Source organism: Glycine max, chromosome 16 (genome assembly GCF_000004515.6).
Source record: "Glycine max cultivar Williams 82 chromosome 16, Glycine_max_v4.0, whole genome shotgun sequence".
Taxonomy (NCBI): Eukaryota; Viridiplantae; Streptophyta; class Magnoliopsida; order Fabales; family Fabaceae; genus Glycine; species Glycine max.
In genome coordinates this window covers 11,089,416-11,109,988 of record NC_038252.2, presented here as the reverse complement: position 1 = coordinate 11,109,988, position 20,573 = coordinate 11,089,416, and the positions used below count along the sequence as shown (strand labels likewise).

The 20,573-nt window shown below is 32.2% G+C and overlaps 1 protein-coding gene and 1 long non-coding RNA gene across 3 annotated transcripts; both read left to right on the top strand.

Moving 5' to 3' along the window:
• Positions 1 to 9,270: 9,270 nt before the first annotated feature.
• Positions 9,271 to 12,872, top strand: LOC100499966 (peptidyl-prolyl cis-trans isomerase FKBP2 precursor). The gene is made up of 6 exons (NM_001251795.3): positions 9,271 to 9,458; positions 9,679 to 9,728; positions 10,631 to 10,693; positions 11,399 to 11,489; positions 12,073 to 12,177; positions 12,596 to 12,872. Exons 1-6 carry the CDS (start codon positions 9,389 to 9,391, stop codon positions 12,679 to 12,681), a joined length of 465 nt encoding a protein of 154 aa, NP_001238724.2. The 5' UTR covers positions 9,271 to 9,388; the 3' UTR covers positions 12,682 to 12,872.
• A 2,647-nt stretch (positions 12,873 to 15,519) lies between these two features.
• LOC102660431 (uncharacterized) lies at positions 15,520 to 18,700 on the top strand. Of its 2 annotated transcripts, XR_418765.4 has the most exons (6): positions 15,535 to 15,831; positions 15,922 to 15,991; positions 16,583 to 16,713; positions 17,744 to 17,811; positions 17,921 to 18,310; positions 18,506 to 18,700. It is a non-coding gene; the product is annotated as an uncharacterized lncRNA (long non-coding RNA). The 2 variants fall into 2 exon arrangements; XR_005889021.1 differs by having other exon boundaries at positions 15,520 to 15,831; positions 17,921 to 18,700.
• Positions 18,701 to 20,573: the final 1,873 nt, after the last annotated feature.

The window sequence follows — 20,573 nt, the reverse complement described above, 5'->3', positions numbered from 1 at the left end:
CAAAATATAAATTAAATTAAATATATTAATTTAACAAAATAAAATAAAATAAAAACTTTTTCAACAATTAATTTATAAAGTAACAAAAATAATCACTATAAAACCATAATTTCTATAACAACCTTATTTTATTTATTCTTACTATTATTAGTATTGTCATACTTAGAATATACTAAGACAAAAATAAATAGAATACCGAATCATCATTTTTTTTATACTTCCAATATTTCTTAATGTTCAAAATATATTAATTCAATAAAATAAAATAATTATTATCACGCAATAAATTTACAACACTGTTTAATTTATTATATATATATATATATATATATATATATATATATATATAATTGAAAAAGAAAAAAAAAGCATACGTATCAATATTATTATAGTTGCACTTACCAGTATAATATCTTTAATGATTAACATATTAAATATAACGCAAAATTAACACATATAAAACATAACGTATCAGTTACATATATAAAACATAATATGTAATTTACGACAGTATTTAAAGCGGAAACCAATGAAAAAAATTTATTTACAGCAATACTTAAAGTGGAAGACGTAACTAACATAACTGAAATATATGTAAAAGTATTTAAAACTGTTGTACAAATATTTGATTATTAATATATATATATATATATATATATATATATATATATATATATATATATATATATATATATATATAACATTTGCAATTATTTAAACGTGAAATATAAGTAACAATGTTTAAAATGTAACTACTATTTTATTATTTAATTTTGAAACATATGTAACAATAACTATTTTCAATTATTAACGTATATAACAGAAAATAAATAAAATAATAATTTCACAACAATATTTAATGTTTTTGAAAAACAAATCATTTCTGTAATGTTATTTTATTTATATAAAATTGAAAAGCAAGGACATGGACCACAAGCACATATACAATGAGTTAATTAAATTGGTTTAATATTTTTTTTCTTTGTAATTCACAAGCATATACGTACAGGAGTCAACTTCCAGGATCTAGAATGAATATAAATACAAATAAAAGTAAGAACTACGCGTATCAGTATCGTCGGTGCTGCATTCACAATTATAATATTTTTAATGATCATCATATTAAACATATATTATTGCACCTTGAAAAGAATTATTTTTTTTCAACTACCATTCATTTACCAATTAAATATGCAGGATTATCAACGAATTAAACACATATATTACACCTTCAAGGGAAGCATCTAAGTATCAGCATTTTTTTACAAATTCACTCCAAGAAAACCATTAACCTCAATAGAATATCTTGTTTTTTTTTCTCATGAAAAACATAAAAGATAACATCAACGGACCCTAGGTTTATTGTTAAAATTAATCCACTCCACACAACTCAAATTGGAGCCCACTTCCAGTTATATACATATGATTGCTATTATTATATAATTCAATTTTAAATCAAACTTTGCAATGGGCAAACAATTCACATGAAACTAAAACTTGCAGCATATGTAAATAAATTAATCTTTGCACAAATGAATTTAAATCACAATGACAAACAAAAATGTAGGAAAAACAGAGTTTAAACTAAAAGAAACAACCCAAAATATCCAAAAATTGATCCTCTAGGCATCCCTATACATGTTCATTCTAATCCCCAAGCGTGAATAACTCATCCCTTACCTCGACGTAGTCCCTCAATCGTTCTCCGTTAGCAATTATGGTGTCTCTGGTGCTCTCTAGAGCTCCTCCTCCGGTTGCTCTGTTAGGGTTCTTGTGCATCAGAAGAAGAGAAATAGACAGAAGTATTTTGTAAAAGTTGCTCTAGGTTAACATTTGATTTATATAGTGGAAATTTATAACCTAATTATATTTTTTTTACTTATTTATTTATTTATTAATTTATTAATTTCTTATTTATTTATTAAAAGTTACGGCTGTTACACAAATCATTTATCATTTTTCATTAATTTATTTTCTTGCTCTCTTAATCTTAATCTGCCCTAGGAGAAAATTTTCTCGAAAAACACACTCACATTATATATATATATATATATATATATATATATATATATATATATATATATATATATATATATATATATATATATATATATATTTGGGTATGCCTCTAAATTTTCTTGAAAGGTTTAAAAATGTCTTTATATTTTATTTTAATTAATTGTTGTGTTTTTAAAAATCTGGCATGACACAATTTTAACTAAGAAATATATGAACAAGTAAGAAATATATGAACAATTTTTAGAGGGCACAACATAAATGATGAAGAAAGAAATAGACTAACAAATTTGTTTTGTACTTCACCTTTAGGGGTTTGGGTTTTTTAGGGTTTGGGTTTTTGAGGGGAGAAAAAAAAGGAAGAAGAAGAAGATGGATGATGAAGAAGAAAAAGAAGCCCATTGGTCGAGTGAGTGACCACTGGAAGTGAGAAATGGAAGGAGAGAAGGTTGATTCTTTCGGTTTGAGGTTAGTTTTTTTTTTTTAACCAAAATCCAAACGACGTCGTATTACTTTTTTTTAAAAAAAGAAAAAACTTTTTCCATGTAAGCACGTGGCATCACACATGGCATGCCAACGTGTCTGGTTAACGACCACGTAAGCAGATAACGGATTCTGACTAAAAATAGGGACCTCGGACAAAAGTTTTCAAATATTAGAGACCCATCACAAAGCAAAAGTTTATTAGGGACTAGATGCCAAAAACGGGTATATATCAAGGACCAAAAACATATTTAAGTTTTTCCTAAATTACTCTCACTTATGTTTTTTTACCCAAGTTCATTTTGACAAAAAATAGACTTATTCTCCCCTTATATTCACTTGTGGTCTGAGAACACTCTCTCTCTCTCTCTCTCCATTTCATATCATTTCCAAACTCAAAGAGCGGAGAGAAGAAGAGAAGGAAGAAGGGTAAGTAGAAAACCCTAGATCTAGCTTCCATTTTCTCTTGAATCTTTCTATTTCCTCTTGATTTCTACTTGTCGCAACCTACCCTTCGGCGAGAGGGCGACACGGGGCTCGTGGGTGCGTCTTCCAAGAAAGAAAAATGCGCGGAGTCGCCACTAACATTTATTCGAGGAAAACGTTGGAAAAACCGGAAAAGATGTGGTCTACGAACTTTAAGTGTGAAAGGTTCGGGAGTTGTTTTTACGCACGGGGAAGGTATTAGCACCCCACGCGTCCGTCACAAGGGACGGCAGCCTTTAATCAAGTGTGCAAATATGACTTCAAAATGTTTTCCCTTTTTTACGTCTTTTTGTGTTTTTATGCTTTTTATATTTTTTATCTTTTTGTGGTCGACAAGGGTGTTTCCCTTGCTCCTACGTATTCCTCAATTGTGATAAGGAAATTAGACCTACGTAGTTCTTTCAAAATGGACGAATCAAGTGATTCTTTTTACTTTGAAGGGGGTCATTTAAGGCGTTGGACCTTAAAATGACCCATTTTACTTGGTGAGAAAGCTAAGGCGTTGGACCTCTAACCATCTCACGAGGTCGACAAAAGCGGGGCTTTTGCTCCTACGTATCCACCATCGAAGAGGAAATCAGACCTACGTAGTTCTCGCGAAGGCAGTAAAGTGATGTGTTGATTTTTATGCTTTTGAACGGTTTGTGTTAACCGATAAAAGCAAAGAGGACCGTTTAAGGCGTTGGACCTTAAAACGGTTTTCAGTGATTTTTGCGGACAAAGCATGATTTGTGAGTTGATTTTAGCCTTAGTTTCACTTTGGTTATTAGTCAATTCATTCAAGGAAACTTCCAAAGAAAAACATCCGATCGATTTTTTTTTAATTATTTTATTTAAAGATATTTTGGTTATTTTATTATTATTTTGCCTTTTTTTGGTTTAACCGAGGTTACAGCGTGAACGATCGGTTAGATTTGTTTTAACAACGATTAAACGAGATTACAACGCAAATGATCGGTTGAAATTCATTTCATCATTTATTAGGCGAGAAAATGGCTTAAACGATCAGTTAAAGCTCATTAAAAACGAAAGAAAAGAAACCGAAATTGAACGAAATAAAGATGAAAGCCAAAAAATAAGAAATGAATTAAAAGTCTCGGATTTGGAAACTTACCCGTTGAAGAACGAAGAATGGTGAAGAACGGAGGAAAACCTTCACGGATTTGCTTATGGAAACATCTCGGAAGCGTTACGGAAGCACCTCGGCTTGGATTTTCTTCACGGAAATAATTTTTTCACCCAAAACAGCTGAAATGCATAGTCAGGGGGATCAGGGACCCTTAGAACAGCCCTCTTTTGCCTTTTTATAGGAAAAAGGGGGAGGAGGTTGCCGCCCAGCTCCGAGAAACAGTCTGGAAGGCCCAATTCAAAATTTCAAAATTTCTATTTGCACCCCCACCCATTTTGATAAGTTCACCCCTTCTTTCATAATTTATGGAAAAGTTACGGAAGCCTATAGGACTTGATTTTCTTCTTTTTTTTCTCTTCCTTCTCACCCATATTAAGTTAAATATGCTTATTTAGGGTTATGGGAATTTTACGGAAGCATTACGGGTGTCCCGGAAGCCCATTTTTTAATAAAACGGGGGAGGTGGTTGCCACCTAGCTCACCCAGGTGAGCTAGGTTGCTTCCACCTTAAGCAAGAAAATGCCCAGAAATCTCTAGAAGGGCCTAGATTTGAAAACTACTATTTGCACCCCCCATTTTACTAAATACACCCCCCTTTGCCTCTTTTTTGCTGATTCTTTTTCCATAATGTTCTAAAACCTCACGAATTACGTAACGATACTCGTTTTCTTTCCGTAATGTCACGAACTTTACAGATTACGCAACCATTCCCTCTTCGACTTCTGGAATGTTACGGAACTTTACGGATTGCGCAATAATGTTTCCTTTCGACTCTTTACATGTCGCGGAACTTCACGAATTGCTTAACGATGGGTGTCAAGTTCCTCGAAGCGGTCAAGCGAAGGTTTCATTCCATCAAACAATGGTCCCCAGATGAAATTAGGGTATGACACTACTATTTCCTTTTCATGTTAACACATCAAGAAACTCTTTATTCTTTTTTTCTAAAATTCCACGTTTCCATTCTCTCATGGTTAGTTAAGGTTAAGTGAAGGAGAAGCCAAAAGGAGGCCATTTCCACCATTTACTTATTGCTAGTTTGAGTTGGCTAAGGAGAAACCCGTAAGGAAAGCTACCTTGTGTGTATTATGCGTGCTTTGTTATGTTGTTTTGTTGCTATCTATGGTGTTTATTTCGTGTTAAATGGTTTTTTTGAAGATTATTTGATGAAAGCATGTGAAATAGCATGATGTACATTGTGACTTGTTTTTGTTATATACTGAGTTATGGTTATTTTTTTGAGTTTATTCCACTTTTCAAATGAAAGAAGACTTAAAACACTACCAAATGGACACCCGAAGCACCCAAAAAGATTTAGAAACAAAGGAGATAAACTTCCTAGAAGTTGATCTATGCTTTTTGGAAAATGTTGTCGGGCAATACAAACCTCTTTCCAAATCTATAACTATCCTTGAACCTTATGATTTATGAGTTTAAACCCTAAAAAGAGGTAGACTTCTCAAGATTGGAAAGTACGTATCACATGTTAAATTCCATTGAGAACCCGATTTTCTATGATTTTTGAGATTTGAAACTTGTGTATCAAATTTTGGCAAAAAAGTGCTTTAGGACTTGTTTAGTACTAGAACCATTACAAAAGATCTACACATTGGATTTTTAGAAGGTTGGACTTTTTATAAATAAGAAAGAATCCTCTAAAATTTGGTAAAAAGAGTTTCTCAATAATAAGTACTTTTGTGAGTTAAAACTAAGAGACGAGTGGATTGGTCCTCTTGTAGGGATAGTATGACATCTCAGTCTTCTTTATTTTATTTAATTTTTTTGTAAATTTTTAATTGATAGATGAGTTACTATTTTGAAAAATAGACAATAAACTTTAAAATGATATATGGCATGTACGAAACTAAAATGTTTTGGTCACTCAAATGATTATCTCTTTTGGACCTTGAAAACAAAACAACAAAACCTTAAGTTTTTCAAGCTACCTTAAAGAAATTAATTGAGTGGTTTCTATAACTTTTGATAATGGACTTTGGTGATTTGCTAAATAAAATTAGTGAGTTTAAATATAATCTTCAAAGATAAATAAGCAAGATTCTATGTTTTTATAATTATTAAGATATTATATTTATGAAAATAAGTTGAAATCTTTTCCTGATTAAGTAGAAGTTGACTCTTAGACTTATTGGCAATTTCCTTGATTTTGAACTATATTTAAACTATTTTCAAAATATTAACTAATGTAATATGATTAAGGGAAATTATTTATTAATTAAGTGGTGGCTCAATTTGTTGTTGGCAAAGTTGCTCGATGAGAACATTGTGTTGAGGGGTTGCTTTGGGAGAACCTCTGCTTATGCTCAATCTAGGATCGCCCTGGATAGGATCTTATTGTAGTTGTTGATGGAATAAGGATAAGTGTTGTACCTTGTTGACTTAATAAGAGTTATTTCCATTGTGACTCTTGGTGTTGTTGATGGTGATATGTTGAGGCATACATGCATGAGTCAGGGACTTCAACCATGTTGTTACAGTATGAGCCGTACTCTAATAGTCTTAGTTTTGTTGGCAGGTACACATGTAAGTTTGGGGTTGCTTGGTGGGATCCTGTACCTAGTGTAGGAGAGGTTAATGGAGGATGTATTTCCTTTGGGATGGATGGACAGGTGACTCTGCATCTTAGGCCAAGATTGTTGCAGATCTTGTGTTGCAGTAAGCCACTGCCCACGTGCTTTGATCCTGACTGGACCACTATATTGCTCCACAGATTAGTCATTCGGGATGGCTCAAATAGTTTTTGGCACATGCTAGTGTTGTTGCCCGATTGGGGTGTTGTTGATTTTACTATGATTAAGGGATTATCTAGCCTAATCACTCGACCATATGAATCTCCATGGAGTAGTCATTGCATTGTGAACAAGAAAGGTCCTGATGTCACTTTGTGAAAGTCATTGTTGTGTTGCATGAGTTTGTCTGGCGTTGCATGACATTTCATATACGATGTGATGTATATGTTGGATTTATCTCTTATGTTTAGTTGATAATAAATGTGCATGAATGATTGATATATCCTTTGCTATATTATTTGTCTACTATGTTATATGTCATATGATTAGCTACATTCCCACAATATATGTGTATATATGCCTTGTTTTTTATAGCTTATCCTTGCATTGTTGCACATGTGGTTTGTGCTTGTGATGATCTCGAACAACACATTTGTGGGAGTAGATGGACACATTGATATTTTACAAGATGTTTAGCATTGAGCTCCTCCCTACCACCCAAGGGAGTGGCATTACTGGATGAATGTTGGACCAAAAGGTCGACAAAGTGCGTTATGATAGACTTATAGTGATTAAGTTTTTATCCCGATGTATCATTGTATTCACAGTTCTAGTTACAATGCATATCTAGTATGTCGAGTTTGTCGAACCCTTGTGTGTTGCTTCTCAAGGTCACCTTTTGTCGTCTCAACGTGTGGGTAATGTTAGGGCATATAGTAGGATGTTCCGTTCTACAACTCGTGGGCGTAGACATGTACACAAGTGAGGATATTACGAGGACTACGATGATGAAGATATGACATCCACTTCACCTTATTGTCTTTAGGGGATCAATGACTAGTAATAGTGTACTAGTGTTAGAGTCGGTGGTTATTTCTTAGGGTGTGAGTTCTTATATCCATCTCCCCATTTTGGTTGTATTATATCAGGATGATGGGTATGCCTATGTGCACACCTTAATAGTGGTTATCTTTTGTTGTTATCTTTTGTGGCTTAATAATGGCCTAGTGACTATTTCCTTTTGCATGACTGTATTACCTATGTACTTGTGATTATGTTGCCTCAATCTCACATTATGTTATGTTATATATGTTGTGTTTACCTCATCTTTATTTACTTGAGATGTTGGTAATGCTCCTCATCTTTTAAAGAAAAAATACTCATATTTTCATAGTCAAATTAATAAAGAGTTTTAATTTAATACTAAGTTTTCTAAAAGAGAATGAAGTGTTGTAGAGTTTGTAAGGCTAGGTTGAGGAGTCGTCTCCGCATTGTGATCGGCTTGGCGGTGGGCATCGTGGGTCGTCACAACTGCAACCCATGTTGTTGTGGATGTGGACAACAGAATGACGATGGTGTTGAAGGGGTTTGGTTCACGAAGGCAATAGAGGAGAAAAATGACACAAAACCATGGAGTGGAGAAAGGAGAAGAACATGGAGTAAATACACAAAGGTGGAGAAAAAGAAAAACGAAAAAAGATAATAAATGTAGTGGCTATTTTAAGTGCCATGTAAAGGATAACAATGTTAATTTAATTGGACAAAAATGAGTTGTTTTAGGCATTTTTGAAAATTAAAAGGCTTGATTGGTGTGTTTGAAAATTTAGGAACCAAATGGAGTCATTTTAAATAATTTAGGGACCAAATTAGTAATTAAGCCTTATTTTATTTGTATTGTTCATCATCTCATCAAACTGTGTACAAGATAACTAAAAAAAATGTCATATAGCTTGAAAAAGTTTTTATCATTCACTCACACTAGAAACTTTAGCATTGGATTATATGTTTATATAGAGTTTTTAAATCTATGTGGCATTGTAGAACTCACATATTTAAGACAAACAACTCATTTAAATAATCATGTATTGTAGATGCTTTAGCCTATGGGCTAGTTTGAGTAAAACTTATTTATTGAAATAAGTGTTTATCTTAATAAAATATTTTTATTTTATTTTTTTAGTGTGTTTGTTTAATATGTTTTTGCTTAAAAATAGTTTTCTACTTATTTTTCAGAAATAAATCCTGGATTTATTTTTTTAAACTTATTTGTTGAAGTAAATATTTATTTTAATAAATAAGCACATTTCTATTTTTTTAATATATTTATTTAAACGTTTTATGCTTAAAAAATAACTTTCTACTTATTTTAAGAAGTAAATCTTATCTGTTTTTTTAAATATACTTATATAAAAAAATTTATTGTAAAGTTATTTTTGTTTTAAATTTTAATAAACTCTCCCCTACTTATTTGTTTTTTCTAAAAATACTTATATTAAAAAAAGTATATTTTTAAGTTTAAATAAACTTGTGAACCGAAAAAAGTAAGTTTCCTCATTGAGTTCACCCGAGTCCGTGTCATGCGGGTTAATTTCAGTGACCCCACCTTTTGACAATTCTTTACAGTTCACACTCTCGGAGGGTCTGGAATTGGATCGTCCTTGTCCTATTAAATAACACCGCCCACCGACTGTGTGAGTCCGAGTGTGAGAGAAACCAGTGACTGACTTTTCGAGAAAGAAAAACAAAAATGAGTTTCCGTCATTCCATCATGAACGCTCTTCCCATTCTCCTCTTCTTCCTCTTCGTTTCTGCATTAGGTATTGTTTGTCCCTTCCTCTTGTTTCCAATTCCACCTGCAAATTTTCAACACCTCTTTCTTTTTATGGCTCTTCATTCTTAGCTGCATGCTCGATCCGCAATTGCTTCAGATCTCGTCAATTTTCCGCTTCAATCCATCAATTTTTATGGTTCCTCTTCGTCATTTATGTTTTTTTTTTTTTTGCGTTCTAACTTTTTTGTTTCTGTTCCGTGTTTCAGTTTCTGCGAAGAAAACTGGTGATGTGACGGAGCTGCAAATTGGCGTGAAGGTAAACCTCTAACTTGTTGCTTTAATTAAGATCCATGGCATCTTTTATAGTTTAGGTTAAAGGTTTCGAATAATTTGTACGGAAAAGAAGTTTACATAAAGTTTTTTTTTTTTTTTAATTACAAATTAAAATTCGTTGTCTTGGCATATTTTAAGTTGGTGCTGGATCCCGAATCCCTGATTGATGTAATGGGTATATTGGTTGGTGAGTGTGATCACATTGAACAGTCTGAAAATTTGTTTGGAAATGTAACTGTTCAAGTGTGGTTTTCTTGGCTCGGCTGCAAAACAATGGGTGTTTTAATATTTTTGTATAAAATAATTGCATACAAGTCTTATGGCATCGCTGTTGCTTAGTTATTTATGTATTGTTTCGTGTAAGTTGACTTGTGTAAAAGTGCAATGAAAAGCCTTGGAATGGCTAAAATAGTTGATCTTTTAGTCTATATTACTATATTAGATAAAATGGGTACTGTTGTCGATCATAAGAAAAAAATTGTGGTAGTATGTTCTGCAGTTTGTGTTTCAAACAAAGTATATACACATGATTGGAGTCTGACTATAGCTTTGAATGATACAGCTAATGGTATAGTGTGATGTTGAAAGGTAGTGTCCTTTCAGAGAAGGAAATCAAGGTATGCTTATGGGCTTTGCTCATATATGCTATCTGCTGCAAGGTCACAAGTCCATGGTGATAGATAGCTTTGGTAATGAAAATGTCGTAATTTGTTGTGGAGGTTTAAAACAGGGAAAAATTATTGTTTTCCCCAGTGAATGGTGCAACATTGTTTGTTTCCAGCAATACTGAAGTTTTTGCTTGTCAATGTGCATTAACAATAATATGGTGAAACTGAGTTTTATGCCCCCGTTTTTGCTTACTATCGATGCTCTGTCTCTTTGCAGCATAAACCAGTATCATGTGAAGTTCAGGCACACAAAGGTGACAGAGTCAAAGTACACTATAGGGTGAGTAATTTCTCAAGTTTGTCTTGCGACCCAAGGACAATAGAGTTTAGCAGAACCTTTTTTGAAGTAAAAAGCTTTTGAAAGGGACAATGCTTAGAATCTTTGTTGAAGTGACATATAAATCTGAAGTGCAACAATCCTCTTGAAAACCTAGTGTTTCATGAGATAGAGCAAACAGAAGTAATTGTGTGGTATTTGATGCATAATATTCACTCACCATTTGTCAATAAAATTAACCCTATTTGAATTAATTATATATTCATATCTATTGAACAATGCAAAGTACTAATAATAACTGTTATGCAATTGCAATTTCTCTCTGCTGTGGATGACCATGCCACTCATGCCCTATTCTGGTTTTAGTGAGATGGATAGTTTCATCATATGGTTAATTTCCTATCCTGTTTTGAGAAATTTGTGTTACTTTCTAGAAATAACATTACTAAGCTATGTATTTTCTTCTTAGTCTATCTTGATGGTTTATTTTGATATTTCATAATCTGACCTGCACCTGCCTGCTAATCTGGGCAATAATCTGACACAATCCATTAGTTGTGTTTGGGACAGTTGTGAAAATTAGATTATTTCAAGGAATTATTATTATTTTCAAATCTCATTTTATTTGTTCATGTGATGAGGAATCATCTACTCACTTAGTTTTGTTGATCATGTTCTTGCATATTATATATTCACTCGTGTTTGCAGGGAAAACTCACTGATGGAACTGTTTTCGATTCTAGCTTTGAAAGAAATAATCCAATTGAATTTGAGCTTGGTACTGGTCAAGTGATCAAAGGTATGTTGTGCATAAACAACTTCTGGTTTCATTACCTATAAAAGTGACTAGCTGCTGTGCTTGTTTACTTATTTATTGAAAATGAAAGTAAGTAGATAAAATTGAAGAGAGAAAATATGCTGCAAACTGTAAATAAAAATTGTATGCTAGATCTCAGTAGCACAATGGAAAGAGTTGTGGAAGTTGGAAACAAAGGAGAATCACAGTACAAGCAATCGTGGATGATTGATTGTATAGTACTGGAGTGTGATGTTTACGTAGCTTGTAATATCTAAATGCCACCTTTTAGTTTACATTTGTTCTCTTCATGTCCTCCCATGCTCTTTCTAGTATCTTATCTTCTGTTAGCATTACAATTAAAAAAAATGCAACTGTTGAGCTATAATTTATATTGACACACATTAGAATATATGTGTTTCATATTATTTAATGTACATAGCCACCAAATATATGGGCTATAATTTATGCTCACATGCATGCATGTGTGTATTGTATAATCTAGTTTTATTACAAATTACTGGTTTATGATTGATGGGAAATCTTTCAAGATAGAATATTCCATGATCACTTCCTCTCTTTGCAGGTTGGGACCAGGGATTATTGGGAATGTGTCTTGGTGAGAAGCGTAAGCTGAAAATACCATCAAAACTTGGCTATGGAGAGCAGGGTTCCCCACCCACTATTCCAGGTAATTTATTATGTTGATAATGGTAGTAATGCTCTACCCAGCATTCATTCTAGTTAGTAAAATTTATGTTTTCATGAACCACCAGATTAGTCTCCCGTGTAGCAGTTCTGATTACCTTTAAGATATGCCACTTTAAAGCTTAGATGAAGAGTGCAACGCGTCTACACTTTAAAGCTTAGATGAAGAGTGCAACGTGTCTGTTTTAGTATTTTAAATCATATTAATTAGATGAATTTTAAAATGCATTGTATTATGAGTTTATACGGAAAAGAACTTACTTAAAAAATGGTGAGTAAAGTAGTAAACCATGTTACATTAATGGCGTTTCCATAAATACTCAATTTTAGTATATTACGTTTTTCATATTTTTTATATAGCGAACAAATATATATGCTCGTATATGACTTTTAACTTACAGGTGGTGCTACACTCATATTTGACGCTGAGCTTGTGGGAGTGAACGACAAAAGTTTAGGCGAAGGAAAAGGAAACAACGAACTGTAGACAAATCAAAACAAATGGATAGTCGAGCTTTTGCTATCTTAGCTTATTTTTGTTCCTCAATAATATGCTTTTATGACCCAAGGTTTAACTGTTTTACTATGAGGCTAATTTAGAAAGATTTATCTGGTGTACCCCTATCATCTGAATTCATCTCTACCTAGTATTTAGTAGCTATTAAGGACCTGTTTGAATACTCTCTTTCAAAATAGTTTTGGTTTTCAAAAATTAAAAATAACTTTTGATAACACGTATAAAAAATTAAAGCTTTTAAAACTAGTTCTGAAAACGTGTTTTTAGAAGCAAGATAACTAAAAATGCAAAAAACTAACGGGCAATCTTGTAATAAAACTTGAAATCTCGATGGCATTTCCCCTTCCTTCAATGTGGTATAATTTGTTATCCGACTAGGATATGCCATCAACTTGGTTGAGATATTGGGTTATTTTGATGCAATTCTATCTTTCAAGGACATTGGATAGAAGACTTAAAGAAGATTGACTTAGAGATGCAAGAGAAAGTCCTAGGATTCTCATATGTAGGGTAGATTTTGGACCCATGAACTAAGTATGAGTTTATTTATTTTTGTACACATTAGATTAAAGTTTCATTATTTTTGGGTTTTGTATTTAGGGTTCTATAATGTAGGTAGAGTATCCTAGAAATGTAAAATTTTTTAGCCCTTGTATTTTAGGGCGTCTAGATTAGTTTTTGTATTAAGGGTAATTTTGTAATTTGACATGCATTAAGTGAATATTTGATATATGTGTTGGAAAATAAATTTAATTGAATTGAAAGAAGTTTAATCTAATTAAATATTAAATTTTAGAGGGGGAGGTGAACATTTGTTTGTTACACCCTATCGTGATATCATATATTCACACGTTGTGTCCTTTATGTTTACATGTCTCATGCTACCTAAGCAAGCACATTTAGTGAAAAATCTTGGACTTGATCTTGGATTAGTGGGCTGAATCATAACTAAAATTCACTAATCATAATTAGTGAAATTTTAGTTTCACAATTTGGCTCTACAAATTCAATTTCAAATTCAAATGAAATTTGAAATAGAAATTTAAATTTTCCTCCAATTTTATGTGACAATTAGGTTATAAATAGAGACTATGTGTGCATTTTTTTAACTTTGATCGTTTAGAATTACACTTCAAAGTTCATATCTCTTTTGAGACACAAAATTTCGTGTTCCTTCTCCCTCTACTCATCTTCTGTTACCTTAAAGTTCTTATCCATGACTTCATATGGTGATGAACTTCTTCTTGACTCATCTTCTCCTTGAAGTAATGTCTCCTCTTAACTCTTCTTCTTCTCCATTCTGTTCCTATTAAAATTCAAGAAGTAAAGGATTTTATTAATGAAGAAGATCTAAGGCCTACAAGCTTTAATGGAGCTACATCATATTTAGTCATCCCTGGTCCCTCTAAAACCACAAAATGTAAGATGAATGGGTTTGGATTATGAAAAATGGGAGTGAAAAAATAAAATTCAATTTCATCCATATTAAATTTGTGGAAATTCATCTAATGTTTTTTTTAATTATTTATTCATATACTTTAAATAAATTATAAATTAAGTTATTAATTATAGTTTAATTCTATGTATGTAATGTATATTTTCATAATGAATAATAAATAACTTATATATTTAGTTAAATGTATAAATTTTAATTTTGTTATAATTAGTATTATGATTATAATATTATTTATTTAACTATTAAAATAATTATTCTATATCTTTATGATTATAAAAAAAGTAAAATATAAAAATAATTAGATAATTATATAATTAAAAATTACATGTAAATATATACAAAAATAATTATAGATAGACTTATAGTTATATTATTAATAATTACAAAAAAATATATATCTAAGCATGTACTTTGGTTTTTATTGTCATGCCTACTGCATGATTTAGTCTATCTTTTAAAAACAATATAAATAATTTCATAATTTACAAACCTATACATTTAATATTTATACTTTAATAAAATTCAACATATTTAAAAACATAATTATACTTGTTTGAAATTTTAAACACATAGCATTTTTTTAATTCATTATACACAATGTGAAGTTAAAATTTAAAATATATTATTATCATCTATTTATTAAAATTATCATTGTTTACATGATGAGACATGAAGGGTTTACTAATGAACCCACAGCTTTTTTCTAATACGAGTACAATAAAAACCAACATCATAGATTTTGGATAAAAAATCAATGAACTCCTTTGTTGTGGTAAATGTAATTTAAGAATATTCTAGTAAATTCAAAAAATTATTTCTCTTTCCTCTCTCATCTTAAAATTTCAAATTCTCATTCATCTCTTCTCTTTCAACCGCATTAAATTTCTAATATCTTTCTCCACTCTCATCTCTCACCATAATTATCTTTTTTTATGCTTTAGAAAGAAAAAACAAATAGCGAAGCAAATTACAAAAGATGAATAAACTGAATTCCAACTACCCAGCTAACGTTTGAGGTTGAAGAACATGAGGACATTAATCAAACACCACCAGTAGAGTGACTTGTGAGGCACCGATCAATAAGCAAATTATGCACTATGACATATATATTAGGGCTGCATTGTATCAAGCCTATGATACATTGAAATTTGAGAATAATAAGTACAGTTGCAATTATAAAAAAAATAGTTACAAATAGTAATAGCTCCTTAAAATAGTCTAATCATCTATGAAATTATTTTGTAAAATAATTTAATGTTTATATTGGAAATTTAATCCTGGTGAAAGATGGAAGACGAGAGAGAATTTGAAAATTTAATGTTGAAGAGAGAGGAAAAAAAAAATAACAATGTGTGGTTGAGATGTATTCACTTAAACTCTTCCTAAACTCATCTTTTCTCTAAAGCCCTCTCTCAAACGTTCTTCTTCTTTTTCTCCCTGCCGAACCTTAGCATTTTTTCCCGTGAACTCAATGAGCGGACTGCAATAGCAAGCGTACATGGGCTGTGACTTGTGAGATAGGTTTTTCCTTCCTCCCCCTATGGATGACACTGGATGAATTCTTCTTCTTCAACCTCTCTTTGATGATTAAGTTGCAGTTGGCCACACAAAGGATGGGGATTTCCACGCTAAAATCAATTCTGTAAAGCGCAGCGCAATTTAAGGTATTGTAAGTTAGTGTATTTTAATAGAAACCATCAATTTTATTGATTATTATTATGATCATGCTGAGTTTATTTTTTATTTTGAATTAGGATACTAAATATGACATCCGAAAATGTTGATTGGAAGCTGAGAGTTGGTTTAGAGTTTGAAAATATAGAGGTATGGGAATTTTGGACTGGATATAGTAGGAAAGTAGGTTATGGAGTTAGAAGACACTTCCAAAACAAGCCAAAGAAAATGGTATTATAACCTAGGGCATTGCTTCCATGGGTCAGTTACTAATGGCTCATTTTGGACCATGTTGTAAAAACCCATAATAGTAGGTTGTTCCGGTTAAATTTATATATTTTTTTCATTGCATATTTAATTTTCTATCAAAACCCTTTTAAAATAAAACTTTGTAAATAATTATTTTTGTTTCTAAATGTATAGAAGGCTTACAAATTTTTCATCGAATGAAAATTTAAATTTAAATTTCCAAAAATGAAAAAATGTGACAAATTCATATATCCGTTAATTTTCATAAGTTATTATTAATAAAAGAATTTACTTGATGAATAAATTTATAACCTAAAATATAATTTAATATTTATTTATTTTTCTTTTTTTATTCATTATAAATATAATATTACAATAAAAATTTAAAAAATATAAAAATAAACATAAATTAAAACAAGCATAATAATAAATATAATATTAATTAATAAGCCTAATCTATCTATTAAAAAAAAGATATTTATGAGTATTTAGAGATCATTGGAGTCTTTTGCAACTGGGTACCTCGGAGAAGGAGTTCGCCGATCAAGTTTGAGATTTCTGGTGGCTATTTTGTCGTGGTTGCTGCAAAGGGCATCACTGGGTTGTCATCAACACATCTGCAGGTTCGTTTGAGTTTTCCGATGGCTATTTTTCGTGTTTGTACGATAAGGTTGAATTGTTGTTTTGCTTATTAGTGGATCAAGTTGAAAATTTTGGAAGGATTCTTGTTTATTGTCCGCCACTGTTGTTGTTTCCTTTTTGTTATTTGTTGTTCTTGTTCCATGCTTTCTAATTTGGGTTTTTTTTATGCTGTTATAAGGTTTGTGTAGGAGAGGGTGTTATAGCAGATTGTGGGTTCTATTTTTTTATTCTTCTTCATCTACTCTTTTATCATTCTTCATCTAGGTTCTATTGGTATCACAGTCGGTCTTCTTTCTTTATGCTTTCATGTTTTCTTGATGATAATAATATCTATTTACATTTTCTTATTCTTCTTCATCTGCGGTTCATTTTCTAATAGCTTTGTTTTCCATCTTTATGCTTTCATATTTTTCAGATGAGAATATATTAACTCTTCTAGAAGTAGAGTTTTTGCATTTTTTTCCTTGTTTTCTCGGTCCCTGATATATTTAATTATGTTCTAATAATTACATATAATAAGGTGAGTCCTTTGTTTGTGTAAGAAAGGTGACAAGGCTTTTTGGAATATGGATTGATCATGTTATATTTAATTTTGTTTTAATAATTACATATAATAAGGTTGAAGGATTTTAGCTACTTGGTTGTTTTATGTTTTATCTACTTGCTCGATAGTTTGATTCTATAGAGATGTTCCATGCAATTGTTCTTGGGAGGCTTTGTATCAAGGGGGTCTTATTGTCATATATGGTGTACTCTCTGCTTTGGTAATTGGAACACGGCTTGTGTGCCAATTTTTCAATAATATTTGACTTTAAAAAAAAGCTTTATGTAGAGGGTGAATTGAATTTCTGAAAGTTGGTGTAGGGGATGAATTGAATTTGTGAAATGTAGTTTGTACTGACATTTTGATTGGTTTTTGATATTTTGTGGTGAACTAAAGCTTGTCCTTAAATTTTTTAATTTTTCTGTTGAAGATTATATAACAATGAACTGTGTATTGGTTTTCTGCAGTTATGGAGAATAGTGAAACAGTCAAAGAAAAGGTGGTTTTAAATGGTATTAGACAAATTGACTGCCATGTAAGCTTTATGTAATTTTGTTGATCTATTTTATTCATGAACGTTGTAATTATTATTTTTAACCTTTAAATTAGAATGTTAATATGAAGCTGGTTTTTTATTGTGTCAGTTTGGAAATGATGATGGTCTTATTAGAGAAGGACAATCAGAGGTTGATGATGTCGATCTTGATTTGTGTTACACCTACGATTGTTGGTATGCAAAATTGAATAGTATAAACTTTGTCAATAAGTACTTGTAGTTTCCCATGAGGGAGAATACTTGTGCATGGGGGCATGTCACTCGGTTTTGAACTCCCTTGAGACTCAGTCTGATCACCATGGAGGGAATTACCTATGCACAACAAGGTGACCTCGACATTTGTTGCCTAGTTTTCCTAAGTGAGAGTGTCGTGTGGACACGCTTAGGGTATTTCCCGATGAATGGTACCATATTGCATTTGAGAGTTGAGGTCAAGCACAAGCATTGTATTGAGCATGATTGATTGGAATTGTGAAAGGTTGATGACTACTTGTTGAGTGTATATTGGACTAATGGATGTTTGTGTATGATTATGATATTTGTTAACGTTTTCTTACTAATCATGGCCATTTAATTTTTGTGTTGATTTCTTTTATAATAAACTCACCCTTGTAATTTTTGTACCGTGTGGTTGGTACCTGTGATAATCGCGAACCTTCGTTCGTGGGAGCAGACGGATAGCAGTAAAGTACGTGAAGTAGGATTCTTTTGTGGAGCCGCCAAGTCGACGTAATGACATTGAGATTATTTTGGGAGAGAGTTGTGTTTTGTTAATCAATTCCTCTGTAGCTGGTTCTATAATTCTTTTCGAAATGAGGATGTAAATCACAAATTTAATTATATGTATGAACTAATTTACTTTTCGTTATGTGAATGATGTGATCGAGTTAATATATATATATATATATATATATATATATATATATATATATATATATATATATATATATATAAGTAATTATGCATTGTTTAGTGAATGTATATCACTAAAAATTTACTCTCATTTTTTATAAGCAAATTAACGGAATTTTCATTCAAAAATTGAAAATTATGCAATTTAGAGTAGTGATATCGTAGCGATGAGGCAGGTCGTTACAATAGCTGCAGCACCAGGGTCTGTCTCAATAATGTTATCCTCATATTCATTGAGAGAAACTTCTAAAATAGATTGGACCATAGCTTTTTCAAGAGCTTCTTTCTCTTTTGGGTCCAAGTCTTCAGGAATGATAGCCACTTCAACCTTTGTCTACCTTGCAACATCATTTGTAAAAATCAATTTAGCTCAATGCTCAATAGCAGACTGAATTCTCTCAAGCTCTTCCCTTTCAGCTTCCTTAACTTTGAGTTTAAATTGTGTCTGGATTGATTCAACAATCACTTCTACAGGCACTGGATCACCATCAACATCAACCATGGTAGCCTCTTCTGTTACTATCCTCTAGGCCTCTTCAATAGACAAGGTCTTCAGAGACTCTAGAATGACATCTTGTGGAATTTCTTTAGAAACCTTTCCTTCCAAGGAAGCTAACCTTGCATCTTTAACCAACTTCTTCTTATGCTCTTTGATAGACAGAGCTTCCACAAAGGTAATGATGCCATCTTCTTCTTCTATAGCATCCTTCATCTCAAGAGTTTTGCCTATCTTGTCCTTCTTCCTAGACTCTGCCAAGGACTTCTTCTTTGCCTTAGCAAATGCAACATCTTCTTTCTTGCTCATAAGGGAAAAAAGATGGTTTAGGTGAATGTTGCGAAGTCTATGGTTGAAGTGTTAAAGAGGGTGGGGATTGAGGTGTTGGGGTATCAAGAATCTCAACATCAAATTCTTGGGTGTTGGATAGTGAGGCTGGTTTCAGTGGTGAGACAGATGCAGGTTGAGATTGAGGTTGAGGGTGTTTGATTGTTATGGTTGGTCTCTTTGGTGATGGTTAAGATTAGGTTCAAATTTAAAGTTTGATTCCTTCCTTTTTTGGGCTATTTTAAAGTTTGTAGGTTTGGGGTCAAATGGTGGTTGTTTCTTGGTTTGGTCTGAAGGTTTAGGATTAGATAATGTTGGAGGTGGGTCTTTTTCTTTTGGTAGGCAGTTTGAGTCTGGGTTGTCTAGGTTTAGACTAAGTAGAGGGTTTTGGCTTAGCTTAAGCTTACTCTCTCTAAGTCTGCTGAGACGATGCTCCAAACTCCAGATCCATTGGTTGCTGCTGAGCCCCTTCATTTGTCTAGCCACGACTATGGTTCCTTCTTAGGCTCCTTCTTGACCTTTTCTTTTGATATACTTTTGAGCATATTCTGGGAAGTTGTTGGCTATCCCCATCTTAACAAAGGTAACACCCTTTAGCTGTGTGATATCTACAGGTGGTTCTAACACAAACACATCCACCCTATCGTTCCTTATGATCTAAATGAAAAGTATCCCATAAGGAACATGGTTGTTCTTGTCCTTTGCTTAGAATTTGTCCTTGAATGTTTGAAGCCAATAGAAAAATATGACTTCAGGAAGATTCACTTTCTCACTCACCATCACCTTATACATGCACAATTTGTCCCTATCACATACATAGTCTCTTGATCCTAGTCTAGGCATTACTATGTTGAACAGAAAGCTATGGATGAGTCTGCATATATACATGAGGTTCGTAGTCCTCAAGAGGCTAACAAAGGCCTTCCTGTTAGTAGTATTTGGGCATGGCTTTCCATATAGCATGACATCCATCGTTTCCTGGGTTATATCCTTCTCCCAGTCTTTG

Bases quoted from the DNA above. Each gene is read 5' to 3' on its own strand.
- LOC100499966 (NM_001251795.3), top strand. From the start codon at position 9,389: ATGAGTTTCCGTCATTCCATCATGAACGCTCTTCCCATTCTCCTCTTC. The intron at 9,459-9,678 runs GTATTGTTTGTC...TCCGTGTTTCAG, and splicing joins CCTCTTCGTTTCTGCATTAG to TTTCTGCGAAGAAAACTGGT. The intron at 11,490-12,072 runs GTATGTTGTGCA...CTCTCTTTGCAG, and splicing joins TACTGGTCAAGTGATCAAAG to GTTGGGACCAGGGATTATTG.